At 42.5% G+C, this 15,558-nt stretch overlaps 1 protein-coding gene across 1 annotated transcript in view; it reads left to right on the top strand.

Moving 5' to 3' along the window:
* The window catches only part of LOC115471273, an 87,791-nt gene that overhangs the window by 15,030 nt on the left and 57,203 nt on the right, over window positions 1–15,558 (top strand). The window contains exon 5 of the mRNA XM_030204975.1: window positions 2,847–2,898. Coding sequence (XP_030060835.1) covers window positions 2,847–2,898 — 52 coding nt within the window. The remainder of the gene's footprint in view (window positions 1–2,846; window positions 2,899–15,558) is intronic.

Below are 15,558 nucleotides of genomic sequence, written 5' to 3'. Positions count from 1 at the left end.
CCCTCCCACCAAAAAAAAACCCACTTTAAAAACTTTTTTTCCAGCCTCTATGCCAGCCTCAAATGCCGTACCCACCTCCATGACAGCAGAATGTGTTCGATCCTCTCACAGCCTTTCCCTGGGTCAGATGTGGCTCTCGGGTGCACTACAGGGTCACATCAGCATTACATTGTGGTGGGGGTAGGGTATTGGGCTCCGTGATTTCATTAGCTTGTGTTACAGTCTCACGATGTTGGTAGTTGGTAGGCTCTTCTCCCATGGTGCTTTTCCCCCTGCCTACTGGGTCAGAGTGTGCCCTGTTGTGTTTCCTATTGTTATCCATGCGGTAGTGGCCATTTTTGTAAGCCAGGTTTAGTTCCCTTTCCTGTGTTAGCCACGTTACAGAACTTAGTTCTTACCTTGAATGTGGCTGAAAGAGGGCATTGTACAGCATTCTGCCAGCTCTGACCTACTGCTAATCTCAGTACCAGGGAGACTCATTGCCAGTGGGGCACAACCTCTGCAGTTAACTGTGAGTAAACGCGGTTATTCCAATAAAGGACGTTTTCAGAGAGATTAGTCTTCAGGTGTCAACTGGTGTGCCAATGTTATACAGCAGCAACAAGTCCTAGAGGCCTGCGTGTATGCAGGTCCCTGGAGCACTTTTAGTGGGTACCGCAGTGCACTTCAGCCAGGTGGACCCAGGCCCATCCCCCCCTACCTGTAACACTTGTGCTGGTAAATGGGAGGCCTCCAAAAACCCACTGTATCCACATATAGGTGCCCCCTTCACCCCTAAGAGCTATGGTAGTGTTGTACATTTGTGGGTAGTGGGTTTTGGGGGAGGGGGAGGGGGGTTGGGGGCTCAGCACCCATGGTAAGGGAGCTATGCATGTGGGAGCGCTGTCTGAAATCCACCACACTGACCTCTAGGGTGCCTAGTTGGTGTCCTGGCATGTCATGGGGGCGAGTGTACTACGAATCGTGGCCCCTCCCACGACAAAATGGCTCGGATTAGGATGTTTTTGAGCTGGGCGTTTTTAATTTCCATTATCGCTAAAAAAAAACGCCCAGCTCAAAAACGTCCATTTTTTCGAAAATACGGTTCGGCCTGCCCCTTCACGGACCCGTTCTCGGATATAAACGCCCATGGAGATAGGCGTTTCCGTTCGTTTATGCCCCTCCACATAGATTAAGAGAGAAAATATGTGCCCCTGAAAATACATGCCTAATCTACACGTATGCTTATGCACCTAGTCTAGCTATACAGGTCCAGATATTGGGTACCTATACATCTAGCAGATAGGGTTGGGCTATGTGCTGCAGGTCATACCTGATTTTGTCATGTCCAGCCCAACTGTATAAGCTATATGCATAAGCATTTTATATCTGTATCTATACATCTAGAGTGGGCGCATACTGCCAGATTCTATATATCGTGGAAATTGAAGTATATTATATATAGAGTGATACCTCGGTTTTTGTCGATAATCCATCCGAAAACAATCGACGAAATCCGAAACCAACGAAAACTGAGGCAAAGACTAATATAAAGAATAAATGAACATTTAACATGGAATTGTTTGGCTAGACGAGAAACAACGCCACACTGAGCAGGAGAACTCGTGGTTCGCCCTTTGTTTTCGCAAAATTAGCAGCAAGGTCACGTGGGCACGCCGACGAAATCCGACAAATTTTTCATTAAAAAAAATCGACGAAAACGAAAAACGACGATAACCGAAGGCAACGAAAACCAAGGTATTACTGTAATTTGCATAACTTAATTGGTTAACTAGCTAAACAGCACTGTCAATTGGATGTTGACAAGCAATTATCAGCACTAATTTATGCGCACATCTCGCTAAGCGTACTCTATAACATGATGCACATAAATTCTAAGTCAAATAGTTGAAAGGGAGACGTGACCAAGGACAAGGCATGGGCGTTTTTAAAATCTATGCACGTTATTATAGAATACACTCGCTCTGCACCTAATTTAGGTGTTGGGATTTACGCCAAGTAAAATGTGGCATAAATGGCCGCAAATAAATTTTATCACATGGAGAGGCACTCAGTGTATTCTATGTACTGAATGGAAATTTAAGCCTATTCTATAAAAATTTAGGTGTACTTTAGAGAATACGTCTAGGCATATTTTTTTTCAGCGCAGAATTTTTAGGTGCCTTATACAGAATCTAGCCTATGATTCCTCAAATTCAGCTGTGAATCCAGTAGTACTCCAAGGAATATGTGCTAGTATTAGTGCATGCTAATGTGGGACTTTCCCACTAAGCCCATTTCTAGCGCACCCAGGAAATAAAGGAATTTCCAGTATTTCATCTTTTAGGTTATACACTAATGGTTGCATTAGCGAGTATCAGGGGTGTAGCTACGTGGGGCCACGGGGACATGAGCCCCTGTAGATTTGGCCCTGGGCCCCCCCCGCCGCTGACTCTCTTGACCCCCCTCCTGCCGCCACCCTCCCCCGCTGCCGTCGGGTACCTTTGCTGGCAGGGGTCCCCAACCCCCGCCAGCCGAAGTTCTCTTCTCCGGCGCAGCTGCGTTGCTGTGTCCTGCACGTACAACGTACCTCTCAAAATATCAGGAAATATTCTAATCTTAGAACCTAAGAACAATTGATCCATATGCTGGAAAAACAATTTCTGGACCACATTTCTGTCCAGTTCCAAAGCAAATGTTACAAGCAGGGTAATTCCCTGTGTGATTACGTCTAATGATGATTCCAGGAACTCAGTTACGACTAGAAACAGCTGTTCCTTGTATAGTCTCTCCTTCATTCCTAGGTCTAATATTGAGGAGGTATATCAAGTTCATAAACAGACACATAACAACCATGTTCCTTAAAGTTGGGTTATGGCAAGTGGCCTGTGGAACTCAGTCACAAGTTCCCAGACTCAGGTACAGAGGGTCATGGGTCTGAACTCCAGAAAACCTCACAGATTATTGTGAACATCGTAGTGTCTTCTCTTCCTTACGTCAAAAATTAGTTAAGCTCTGGAACTCATTGCTGGAGGATGTGGAAACAGTAGTTAGTGTATCTGGGTTTAAAAAGGATTGGACAAGTTCCTGGAGGAAAAGTCCATAGTTTGTAATTGAGATAAACATGGGGGAAATCATGCTTGCCCTGGGATTGGTAGCATGGAATGTTGCCACTATTTGGGTTTCTACCAGGTACTTGTGACCTGGACTGGCCACTGTTGAAAACAGGATACAGGGTGAATGGACCATTGGTTTGACCCAGTATTCTTACGTTCATCAGCTCACTATGTGTTTTGTTTGTTAAAGTGAACTGAATTCCTTATGTGAAGCACCTTTAGGTTGACAATTGTAAACTGAAATAATTTTGATGAAAATTCAGGGGCCCTTATACCAAACTGTGGTAAAAAGTGGCCTTAACGTGCCCTTACATGGATCTTTCTCATGCACTAAGGCCATTTGCACCACAGCAGTAAAATGGCCACTTCCTGTTCTTTGTATTAATGGCCACACACTAATTTTCCCATTAGCGCGTGTCCATTAAAAAGATTAGCGTGTGAGCCTTTACCACCACGTATTTTGTAGGTGATAAGGGATCATTATGTACCCTGGTTCATAAAATCATTCATGGTGAGGCTCCGGCATATATGACAGACATCATAGACTTACCAACCAGGAACACAAAAAGATCAGCATGCATATTTTTGAACCTCCACTACCCCAGTTGCAAAGGACTTAAATATAAATCAATATATGCATCTAGCTTCTCCTACATCAGCACGCAACTATGGAATGCACTACCAAAGGCCTTAAAAACAATGCACGACCTAACAGGCTTCCGGAAATTACTAAAGACCAACCTGTTCAAAAAGGTTTATCATAATGAGCCATCATAAATGACCTAACACCATAACTCTACCAAATCAGAAAAATCAAATTCTCTACACCTGATCGCTTCAATCAATTTTCACCAATGAACATTAACGCATCATCCCCTTATTTCCCATGCCTGAAATGAACTGTCTATCCAACTTACTTTATAATTTACTTCAACATTTTTTAACTTTAATGTAACACTATTTTGTATTTCTCAATCCGGAAATGGCGATCGCCATTACGGCATAATGTAAGCCACATTGAGCCTGCAAAAAGGTGGGAAAATGTGGGATACAAATGCAACAAATAAATAAATAATGTGCCAATCAGTTAGCATGTGCTAATGTAGCTGTAACTCATTAACACAGACACACCCACTCTCTGCCCCCAAACACGCTTCCTTTGTGGAAAATAAAAAAATTAATTTTTTTTTGTGTACTGTTTAAACATGCACATCCAAAAATTACTACGGGATGCCTCAGTGCACCCCCACAGTCCCCCAGATTCTATATAGGGTGCCTAGAGATCCATGCCAAAATCCAGGTGTATTCTGTAACAACGTGCGTAACTTAATTGACTTAGCAAGCTAATCAGCATTGATAACAACACTTAACTAGCAATAATGAGCACTAATTGGCAATAATTAAAATTTACACACATAGACTGGCTAAGCGTATTCTGTAATAAACTGTGCAAATTCTAAGGCGCATTTAAAAGGGGCATAGCTATGTGCGGGGGAAATAGGCATTTTGTGGGCATTTCAAAAGTTATTAGCATAGTTATAGAACATGGCTCAATGCACATAAATCTATGTACAGGGATTTACAACACATTTTCATTGGTATAAATGGAGGCGTGTAGTTTTAGGCACTGGGATATCAACTAAGCATATTCTATATACCACGCCTAAATCTAGGTGCTGCTTATAGAATATGCTTTAGGCACCTCATATAGAATCTGGCGCTGTATGCCCTTTAACACTGCGGTAAGCGCACATTAATGCTTACCACAGCTTTGTAAAAAGATCTCTCAATAAGTAAGAGTTCTTTTAACTTATGAGTGATGCAAATAGTGGCTGTTAGTTCCTGCTCACTAGTTACTCTGCAGTTTTTCCTTCTTTTTTTTTTCTATAACAATGAGGAGCCATGCAAATCAGCAAAAGTAGCAATAATCTCTATAAATGACTTCTTGCTATTATCAAATGAATAATACTACAAGATGTTCAGTGATGACTATCATAAGGCATTCTGTATTATCATGAAATGTTCAGTGTTGGGCTGCGTAACCCGCCACAAACTTGAAGAGCCTCTTAGCTTTATCATAAGTTGTTAAGGCAGCTTTCAACTCCTCCTTTGGTTAAACAGCTGCTTGCTGATCCTCCTCAGGATCACTTACAGGCAACACACTAATTCATGAAAAGACTAGACAAAGCACAAACATCTGAAGAGGGGCATTAGAAAAGAATATTGTAAAAATTCAGCAATGCGGCCATAATAAAAGTACCGTCCCCTATAAAGCCAGGAATAAACTGAAAAGAATCACGAAGAAAACTCAAAAGTCGCAGCAGCAACATAAAAAGGACAAACAAATCTTTGAACTTATACATTTCTTTAATTTCTTTTAACCACTACCTTCGTTTTACCAGGGCCCCGTAGGGCTCAAATGAAGATTGCTCATCAAGGTGCATTTTCTTATTGTACGTAGTAAACTTATGTTAAAGAAATTTAAGATTTTACTTAAAACTTCGTTGTTCCAACAGGCTCGTGAGGGTGTGTGATGTCCAGCATAAAGGGAGCTAATACCTGATTGAGCTTTTATCTTTGTTTGTGTATGTTTCTTGCGAGTTTGATTTCTTTTCATATCATTTATTGGAGTTCTTTTTCTTAATTTTTTTCCTTATTGTTTTTATTGGTTTGATAACTCACTTTGCCCTGTTTGTCAGATAAAATGGTATACCGAGTATTGAATAAATAAATAAATAAATCACATTGGAGGTAATTCTCTACAGATCACCTAAAGTGCTGGGATGATGTGCACTAGCCCCAGATTCTATATATGGCAACTAAAGCTGCATGCGCAAATTTGGCAGTGCGGCCAAATTGCGCATGCAGCTTAATTGTTTAACAAGCCATTTGGCATCAATAATTGGCCAATAACAAGCAACTATCGGCACTAACTGGCACTAATTAGAATTTACGCATGCAACTTTCTAAGTGTATTCTGTAAAGTGATATGCGGAAATTCTAATACGCAGATCTCAAAAGGGGGCATGCTCATGGGAGGGGTATGGGGGGGTCATGGGCATGTCTAGAAATTATGTGCACTGTTATATATATATATATATATATTATTTATTTATTTATTTATTTATTTATAAGTTTCATTTCTACATTTACATAACATAAATGTTTTAATGAAAAAGAGAAATAAAATATACATAGAAATTCAAAAAATTGCTTTCAGAATTACATATAAGTTCGTCCACCATATAATCGGACAAGATACTAGGAAATATAATAATAAGAAAATAAGAAGTTATTATCTAAACTTAGAGGGAGGATGCAAAAAGTCTGCTAACGCTTTCCAGCATTCAAACTGTAGGAGCATCCAGACTACGAACAACTCCTCCTTCATAGGATATTATAAATTCCTGCATTTTCTTTGTTTCAAAAAACAAAACAAAACATAATTTACCGCATTTAAGGAAACTAAACATCTACATGCAAATTTTAAAAGAAAAGTCCCATTCAAGGCAAGAACTCTTGATTTCAAGTCCATAAATTGGCTTCTTCTTTTTTGAGTTTCTTTATTCACATCAGGAAATATTTGTATTTTAGTACCAAGGAATTGTGCAGATATATGCCTAAAATATAATCGGAGTATGTTATTTCTATCAGTTTCAAAAGCAAAAGTCACAATGAGAGTTGTTATGCGCACTGTTATAGAATATGCCCAATCTGCACCTAACTTAGGTGCAGGCATTTACACCAGGTTACAGTTGGCATTTAGTTGCAGGTCTGGGCACTAAATGTATTCTATAAACCACCCCTAACTTTAGGCGTAGGTTAGAGAATAGCACTAAGCACATTTTTTTCCACACCATATATAGAATCTAGTCCTAAGTATAAATTCTATATTGGCAATACTATGCATAATTGTCAATATAGAATATTAGCGTATATCTGCAGTTACATACCTTAACTTATGCTAGCTCAATGACTGATGTAAATGCTCATGTGGAATTAACAGTATTCTGTAATCTGCACGTGTAAGTGTTATGCATGTGAATAACTCACCCATGCCCCTTCCAGGTCCCTTCTATGAATTTTGTATGCTCAATTTATAGAATACTTGCTAAGAGCAGTTACACATGTAACTACAAATTAATGTAAATTAGTGTCAATTAACAATAATTATAACCAATTATTGGTTGTTGACACCAATGAGCAGCTAATTTAACAATTAAGTTATGCTCCTACCTGGCATTATTCTGTAACTTGTGCACGCAACTTTGCGCACTAGGCAAGTTTAAAGACTTGCAGGGGTAAGTGATCAGAATGTGCCATATATGAAAGAAAGTAATTCAATAACAATATTTACCTATTGCTTTTTATAGCTAGGAAAGTATATGGCAGCTGTACTGCGCAGTAGATAATGTTATTTAGGGTTTTCTCATGTCACCCCTGACCACCAGAGGGTGCTAACACTACAAACATCAGCTCTGCCTTTATTTTATAGCCATTCATAAACCAGGCAATTCACCCAGTCCCCTGACCTAATCATCCTGAAAAGGTCATCCTAATGACTATGATAAACAACGTGTAGATGTCATATTCTGCGTCTGTCACTAAAGTCTGTCTGAAGGTAGGTCTGTAAATGAGCAGGTTTAAGGTTTCATGGTTCTCTGGTGACTAGCTTTGCCGGCAGATGTAAAAGTGCCTCTCCTTGGAGTGAGCAGCTCACAAGGTCAGAGTCAGCAAATCCCTAACTAAAAATAGATTCCACTCTCAAAGTCAGTGAGATTTCCTTTGTGGTGGTGTTATACTCAGTAGACAGAGGCTGCCTACAGCTGTCCTGCAAACTCCCAGGTAAGACAAGCCAGCAGAAACTTCCAGTGACGGCTTCTGTCACTACTTTTTGCTCAGAAAAAATGAGTAGCTTCCTAAATAGATGGGGGAAATAATAATGATTGTTGAATAGACAGTGAATGGTGGCACAGCAAAAGCATTTCTGTGAGATTATTGTCAAATAATCACAAATACTGTCACAAAATTGAATCCACTGTGAAACAGCCTGAGCTGCAATCAGATGTGATAACTGCTATGTATAGCCACAAGGTAATGACATATCTTGTACTTCACAGTGAAGAAAGGGAAGGGAAGGGGGAGTTTGGATGTAGCTCACACCCTTTTCAGTTGTAACTCAATTTGTTATATTCAGTTACTGTAAGTATTTTCCTGTCCCTGGAGGGCTCACAATTCTAAGTTTGTACCTGAGGAAATGAAGGGTTAAATGACTTGCTCAAGATCACAAGGTGCCACTGTGGGATTTGAACCCTGTCTTCGCTGGTTGTCAGCCCATTGTACTAACCATCAGACTACTCCTTAGAAGACAGTAACTGAGATTCTATTAGCTTTCAAATACAAACAGGATTCATGGTAATACACTGGCATTATTTCCCATTAGGAATTGATATAGATGTTATCTGTAAAATAAGGATTGAAGGCAGTTCACTGGAATCCAGTAAGTTAATATAAAATTTCTTTCTCAGTTTCTTGAATTATAAAATCTTCTATTTGATTGTATAGGGAAAGGGGACTTGACATACCGCCTTTCTGTGGTATTTTGCAACTACATTCAAAGTGGTTTACATATATACAGGTACTTATTTTGAACCTGGGGCAATGGAGGGTTAAGTGACTTGCCCACAGTCACGAGAAGCTGCAGTGGGAATCAAACCCAGTTTCCCTGAATCAAAGTCCACTGCACTAACCACTAGGCTACTCCTCCATTGTCATTGAGTGCTCACCAACAGACTGGAATCCAGCTTAGTTTAATGAACAATAAATATCTTTACTATATAGGAAAGAAAAATGTTATAAGGTTATTAACCCCTATGCTTTTGGATTTCTAACATCTTGGTGTTGGGGACGGACAGACACAAAAGTGTTCCTTGAATTATACGTTTGCACCATTTTCTAAATGTTATGTGTAATTTAATTATTGTTGGAATAACACCCACAAGATTCATGTTCATTGGATGACCTGAGCTATATATGGTACCATTACCTAAGCTGTCTTAAATAAACTAGGCTCAGTTATCATTTAAGGACATAAAGCTTAAGGTAAATGAAGTGCCTGTCATGGCAAAACTGGCAGAAGTCAAAGACTGCAGAGAAGTGGACTGAATTCTTGCTAACCAAACCATCCACATTTTGCTGTCTTAATTCTGCCAGCAAAAACAGTGTCAGCCAAAAGTAGGATTTTATTGAAGCTACTTAGAAGACCTGACATGGGCCATGTTTCAGAGGACTTACCTGTATCAGGGGTCATTCTTGATTATAGAATGAAAATCAAACAGTAGCACTGTGCATCCTTTAGTCTCAGTAACAAATAGATCCCATGTACAGTATCAGCTTAAAGCATTAACAAGAACATTTCTCAAAGCTCAGTCTTCTAAGTAGCTTCAATAAAACACTTCCTTTATCCCACTTTTGGCTGACATCATTTTTGCTGGTCTGTTCAACTCTGTGTTGTCTATTCCCCCTGTTTTTGTTGGTTGTCTTAATTCTGCAACATATTCAGGCTTTGAGGGGGAGAGGGAAATGGAAACAATGTACATGTAGAGCGTAATTTTCAGGGCCGCTGCGGGAAGGACACAGGGGGCAAAATTCCCCGGGCTCGGCCTCCAAGGGGGGTCCAGCACCAGAGTTTCTCTCTCTCTTGCTCCTGATGGGCCCCGAGTGATTGTGTCCCAACAGGAGTAGGAGAAAGACCTCCGGCGCCGGACCCCCCTTCAGCACTGCTCTTCGCTCGCCTCTAACGCTGTGCCGAGTGGCTGCTTTTCCCCTCAATCACATGCTCGGTTTTGAAACCGAGCATGTGCAACAAGACAAAAAAGCAGCTGCAGGGGCAGGGCAGGAATGGAGTGAAAAGTAGCACTGGATTCTTCTGCTGGTGGCACCTCGGGATCCCCACCAGCCCCAAGGTTTCTCAGTTGCAGTGGTGATCCTTGAGGGCGGGGGTGGCAGTGGAGATAATCTTGGGGGGGGGGGGGTAGCTCAATCCAGGGGGGGCAGTGGCCCTGCTCCGGGCCTAGCGGGCTTGGCTAAGTCTCGTGGTGGCCCTGGTAATTTTATAACCTAGGTACTATGAAAGACAAATAAGCACCCACGTCTTTATAAGATACTAGCGTAGGAAGCAAAGAACACATCATGATGTAGGTATGATCTCTTATACCTGTTCATGAGCTGGTATAAATGAAACCACACACTTCAGCCATGTGTGCGTATTCATTAAGGTATTTCATAATCTACAAGTGTACCTGCCAACTTCGCCCATGTACACTCACTTACTGGGTAAAGTACATGCCATGATACCATGGCACATACTTTTACACCAGTCTGAATTTTATAAGGGGGTCATTTGTGCATGTATGTGACCATAAACATGCATGAATGGCTTTATAAGTACTTTCATAGGATGTTATTTTATAAGACTTGGGAATGAAAACAATATTTAAAGCACTCAAGTGGGCTCTTATTAAATTGCCCAGGATTAGACACATGCACAAAGTAGGCACATAGATGAATTGGGGGCTACTTCATAACAGGACACCTAAATAGTTTTTAAAAGCCATCACATAGAAAGAATCTCACCAGTGTGGAAAATCACATAAGGTGCAAAAAATTCATCCAAGCTCAACATTAATATTGATTAATAAGTAGATTCTACGTCAAAATATTCATCAAAACTAGATTTATCGATAAAGGACCTCAGAAAACAGGAATCTTGTCAAACACATTACCAAGTAGGTCACTCACTTCTCAGTTCAATCATCTGGCCAGTCCAGTCCACTTATGCAATCAAACTATTTTTTAATGGTTTATTTAAAATTGCAAATGAAACAAACTATTTTTTAATGGTTTATTAAAATTGCAAATGAAACAATATTACATAACAGGTCAAACACAGTCTCTTATCTTTGTGACCAAATGCCAAAGACAATCCCTCCTCCCAACTCAAGTTTCAACTGGAACAGCCTTATTCAGGGGTTAGCACGCTTGATTAATACCAGGGATAACACCACCAATGGGGGAATCCTAAGTGAGAGGTCTGGGAAAGAATGAGAGGGAGCATGATCCCCACCATGAGCCCCTGGGGTTCACTATCCATTTTCTACAGCCGGTATTCCTGACTGCACAATGTGTACTTCCAGGCATAAGGAACACATTTATTGGAAAATCACTGTTGGACATGCCATAAAATGAATGTACCTTCCTGCATGTCCTTGTAAGTATTTTCCAAAGAGCTCTGTATTTGGCAAAGCCTTTTGTAAAATACAGGGGGAATTTTACACATTGTAACCTGGACAACTTCTTTCCTCAAGGTCCTAGGCAAAATGGGCCTTCTATCCATTTCTCCTCTTCTTTTCAGATATGGATTCTAGCACTCATCTTTCCAAACCAAAGATCAAGAAATTTTATTTTACAACTATAGTCGGTATTTACTGCCCTAGAAGGCTTATAATCTAATGGTTAGATTTATTAACAAAATAACACACAAAGCAAACCTTTAGTCAGTATAAGTTGGACACTTAAAAAATTGGAAAAAAACAGGGGAAAAGACCTCAGAAAGCTGTGGCCGCCAGCTGCAAGGCTGGGACAAACAGTCTGAATCTTACTAACCACAGTTCTTCTCTTTAATCATTGGTCATAAAAAACCATTGGTTTTAATCATGGTATGTCTTTGCAATTTTTAATTTTTCTTATTGCATTTGTGCCAAAAAAACTTTGTAAAACAAACACTCTCCACCACAGCGCTGCAATAGTCACAGGCAGGCATCCAGACCCGACAGACCCATTTCACCATAGGGCTTCTTCAGGGTATAATGGATACCGGAATCCTGTTTGTGGGTTATGGTCAGTCAAGACTTAGCAGTTCAGCTGAAGAAGTACTATGGACCTTGTATATTGAATGTTTTGACGTAGACTGGCACAAGAGGTGCAACAGGACGAAAACAAATAGGCGCCAGCAGAACTCCGTTTGGGGGAGCGATCGCTCCCATGGTGCCCCCACCTAGCTACGCCACTGGGTGGGGGGGGGGGCAACGTACAAAAACGAGTCAAAAGATAAACCAGGGAGGGGAGGAGAGAATACTAAGCAATGTGGCATTACCCAGGGGTCCTTTTACAAAGCTGTGGTAGCATGGGCAGATCTTTTGGGCACATGCTGGGCCACTTTTTACCATGGCTGGGAAAAAGACCATTTTTTAATAGGCCAGGAAATGAGCATGCGCAAAAATTAAAATTAGCATGCGCCTATTTATGGCCTAAGCCCTTACCACCAACCATTGACTTAGCGGGAAGGGTTCACAAGCTACCTGTGTGGTAACCATGCAGCACACGCCAATGTGGCCGTGCTACTGATTACCACTGAGAACGCCCCCCCCCCCATGGTAGAAAATAGAAAAATATCACAGGATTCGGTGCACACCAAACTCAGAATTACCGCAAGGTTGTTATGTCTGTGCTTTACTCGCCCTCTGGTGGCCAGAACAGGTGGCTGCTATGGACCATCACCCGTTCCAGATTTTAGCTGAGTCCGGTTCGGATCTTCCAGGCTGCCAGGTTTGCTTGCTTGGATTAAGCGTGCACAACTACCATAGCTTCCTGGTGATTGCTGCAGCTGAGTCTTACCTGTCTGGGCTTATTAGCCATTTTGAAACTTTCTGGCTTTGCCTTTGCATTGCGTCTAAGGCCCTGGTATGTTGGTGCTTGTTGCACTTCTGCTAGTCCAGTGTTTTGTCTGAGATTCTTGCCTTGATTCTTGCCTGTTTCTAGTTAGTCTGTGTTTGGTTTAGTTTAGGTTTTACTTGTTTTCCTAGCCTTGTTTCTTGTTTGTATCTCAGTGTTTAGTTTCTGTTTGTGTGCTGGCTTTGTGGCTGCTTGCAGCTTTTAGTTCTATGTCTTGTTAGTCAGTGTTTTGTTCCCTGTTTCAGTGGCTGCTTGCAGCTTCCAGTTTCTGTCCCCTAGCTTGTCCTGTCCATGCCTTGTGTTGTATTGTCTAGCCCAGCTTCCTGCCTTGCTGCCCATGTTCCTTCCTTTCCCCTCTGACACTCAGTCCCTGTGCTGCTTAGCTGTTATCCAGCTCCTGCCCTGTCCTGCAAAGTCCTGTCGGCCACCTGAAGCTGGGAGCTCAACTCCTGGTGGAAAGTGGCCAGGTACAGGTGAAGTCTAACTGTTGTCAGAGTTCTGCCTTGCCCCTGGTGTGGGGTGGTTTTGCCTGCCACTGCCGCTCCTCGGCAGTGGCCCAAGGGCTCACAACCTAGTTTCCTGTTTTGAAACGTGACAAAGGCACATACGCTTACCCTGGTGGTAGTACTGATTTGGCACACTTACCCACACATTAGCCCTCCTTATAAAAGGGCTATAAACATATTTTTGCATTAGGGGGTGTTTCATCAGTATTTATGGATTTAAGCCTAAAATCAGAACACCCTAAATATAATTGGCAGCTTTGGAAGTTTTCAAGTATTAAAATAAAATTTCAGAAAAGCTAATGCGATGTCCTTGTTCCCAGTGGTGGATGAAGAGAACGTTTCTTAGTAGGCTATACGAGAATTAAATATGACAAATTGTTGCCACTATGAATAACAAGGAAAATATTAAAATTTAGCTGAAAATTCAAAATAGAACTAGTAACATAGGGGCCTTTTTACTAAGCTGATTTAGGTGCTAATGCATACCCAACGCAGCTTAAAATGGTATACGCAGTACATGCTTAAGCACCCTGTGGTAAGTGCCAAATCAGTCTGCTAACCATGTGCTAAGACTTTTTTGAGGGGGCGTGTTAGAGGGCAGAGAGTGGGTGTTCCTATATTAAACAGTTAACGCATCTACATTTGCGCATGCTAACTGGTTAGCAGGGGCGTAGCCAGACCTCGAGGTAGGGAGGGGGCCAGAGCTCAAGGTGGGGGGGGGGCACATTTTGGTCACCACCCCACCGCCACCCCCCTCCACCGCCCATTGCTGCTGCTGTAACATCTTGGATGGTGGGGGTCCCCAACCCTCGCTAGCTGAAGACTTTGTCAAGTGCTGGTCTCCGGTGCTGCCACATTGCCTGCCCTGCTCTGTCTTCCCCTCACATCTGGCACATTCCTTTTAGTGAAACTGAGCATGCTCAATTTCACTAAAAGGGGTGTGCTCGACGTGACAGGAAGAGAGAACAGGGCAGGCCAGACCAGCGCTGGACAAAGTCTTCAGGTGGTGGGGGATGGGGACCCCCACCCGCCAACCAGGGGCCCAGAGCAAGTTTTAGGGGGCCCAGGCCCCCGTGGCCCCACCTAGCTATGCCACTGCTGGTTAGTGCATGAATATCAGTGAGCCCTTACTACCTACAACAGGGGTGGCAGTAATTGCTTACACATTAACTTTTTTAGTGGTCGTGCGCTAATTGCAACATTAGCATATGGCCATTAATACAAAAAAATAGAAAATTGGCCATTTTCATACTTTTCTCTATTTTTCATAGTGGCAACAATTTTGTCATATTTAGGAGTTCTTTTACTATGCCACACTAAAGAGTGGCCAGCACTGCTGTCAATGAGTGGGTTTCCATGTGCTGTAGCCACTTTTAGGGTGACAGTAAAATGGCTGCATTTGCTACATCCCCCATTATTGGCCATGTACTAGTTTCCCAATTAGCGTCTGGCCATTACCATTGGAGCCCTTACTGCCACCTATTTACTTGATGGTAAGGGCTCCTATGGTAATGAAGCAACGCGCAACAATGTGCCCATGCTACCTGATTAGCTCAAGACACGCCTACTCTCCGCCCATGAGCATGCCTTCCACGCTGAAAAGAAAAAATATTTTTCAGTATGGGATTAGCATAAGCCGAGGGGTGCACTTCTGCGGGACAGGGCCGCCAAGAGGGGGGGGGCAGATTCCCCCAAGCCCAGCCTCCAAGGGTGGCCAGGCCATGTGTTGCTATGGGGTGACACAAATGCAAACCGGCATTAAATTCTCCCCCCACCCAGTTCAATATCTCTCTCATCTTTCCCTCCTCCCCTTCACAGTATTCCTGCAGGCTACTGGAATCAAAAAAAGAAAGCAACCTGCCAACGCCTGGCCTCAGAACTGTTCCCTCTGATTTGTCCCATCTCCTCTGGCACAACTTCCTGTGTCCACAAAGGCAGGACACACAGCAGAGGAAACACTTTGGAGGCCAGCCAGAGGTAAGTTGCTTATTTTTTTATGTTGCTGGCAACCTGTGGGAACACTGCTGAGGGGAGCAGGGAAAGACAAGAGAGATATTGTACAAAGTGAGGGGATGTTTCCAGTGGCGGGCAGTGGAAGTGGGCAGGCAGGAGCGGCGGCAGTGGGCAGATGAGGGGGCAGCAGCAGCGGGCAGCCATAGGGGAAGGGTGTTTGCCCCAGGCCCAGCTTTGTATCTCAGCAGCCCCACTGCGGGACACCTCAGCGT

Source organism: Microcaecilia unicolor, chromosome 5 (genome assembly GCF_901765095.1).
Source record: "Microcaecilia unicolor chromosome 5, aMicUni1.1, whole genome shotgun sequence".
Classification (NCBI taxonomy): Eukaryota; Metazoa; Chordata; class Amphibia; order Gymnophiona; family Siphonopidae; genus Microcaecilia; species Microcaecilia unicolor.
Note: the sequence above shows the minus strand (reverse complement) of the source record. Positions and strands in the feature narration are given on the sequence as shown.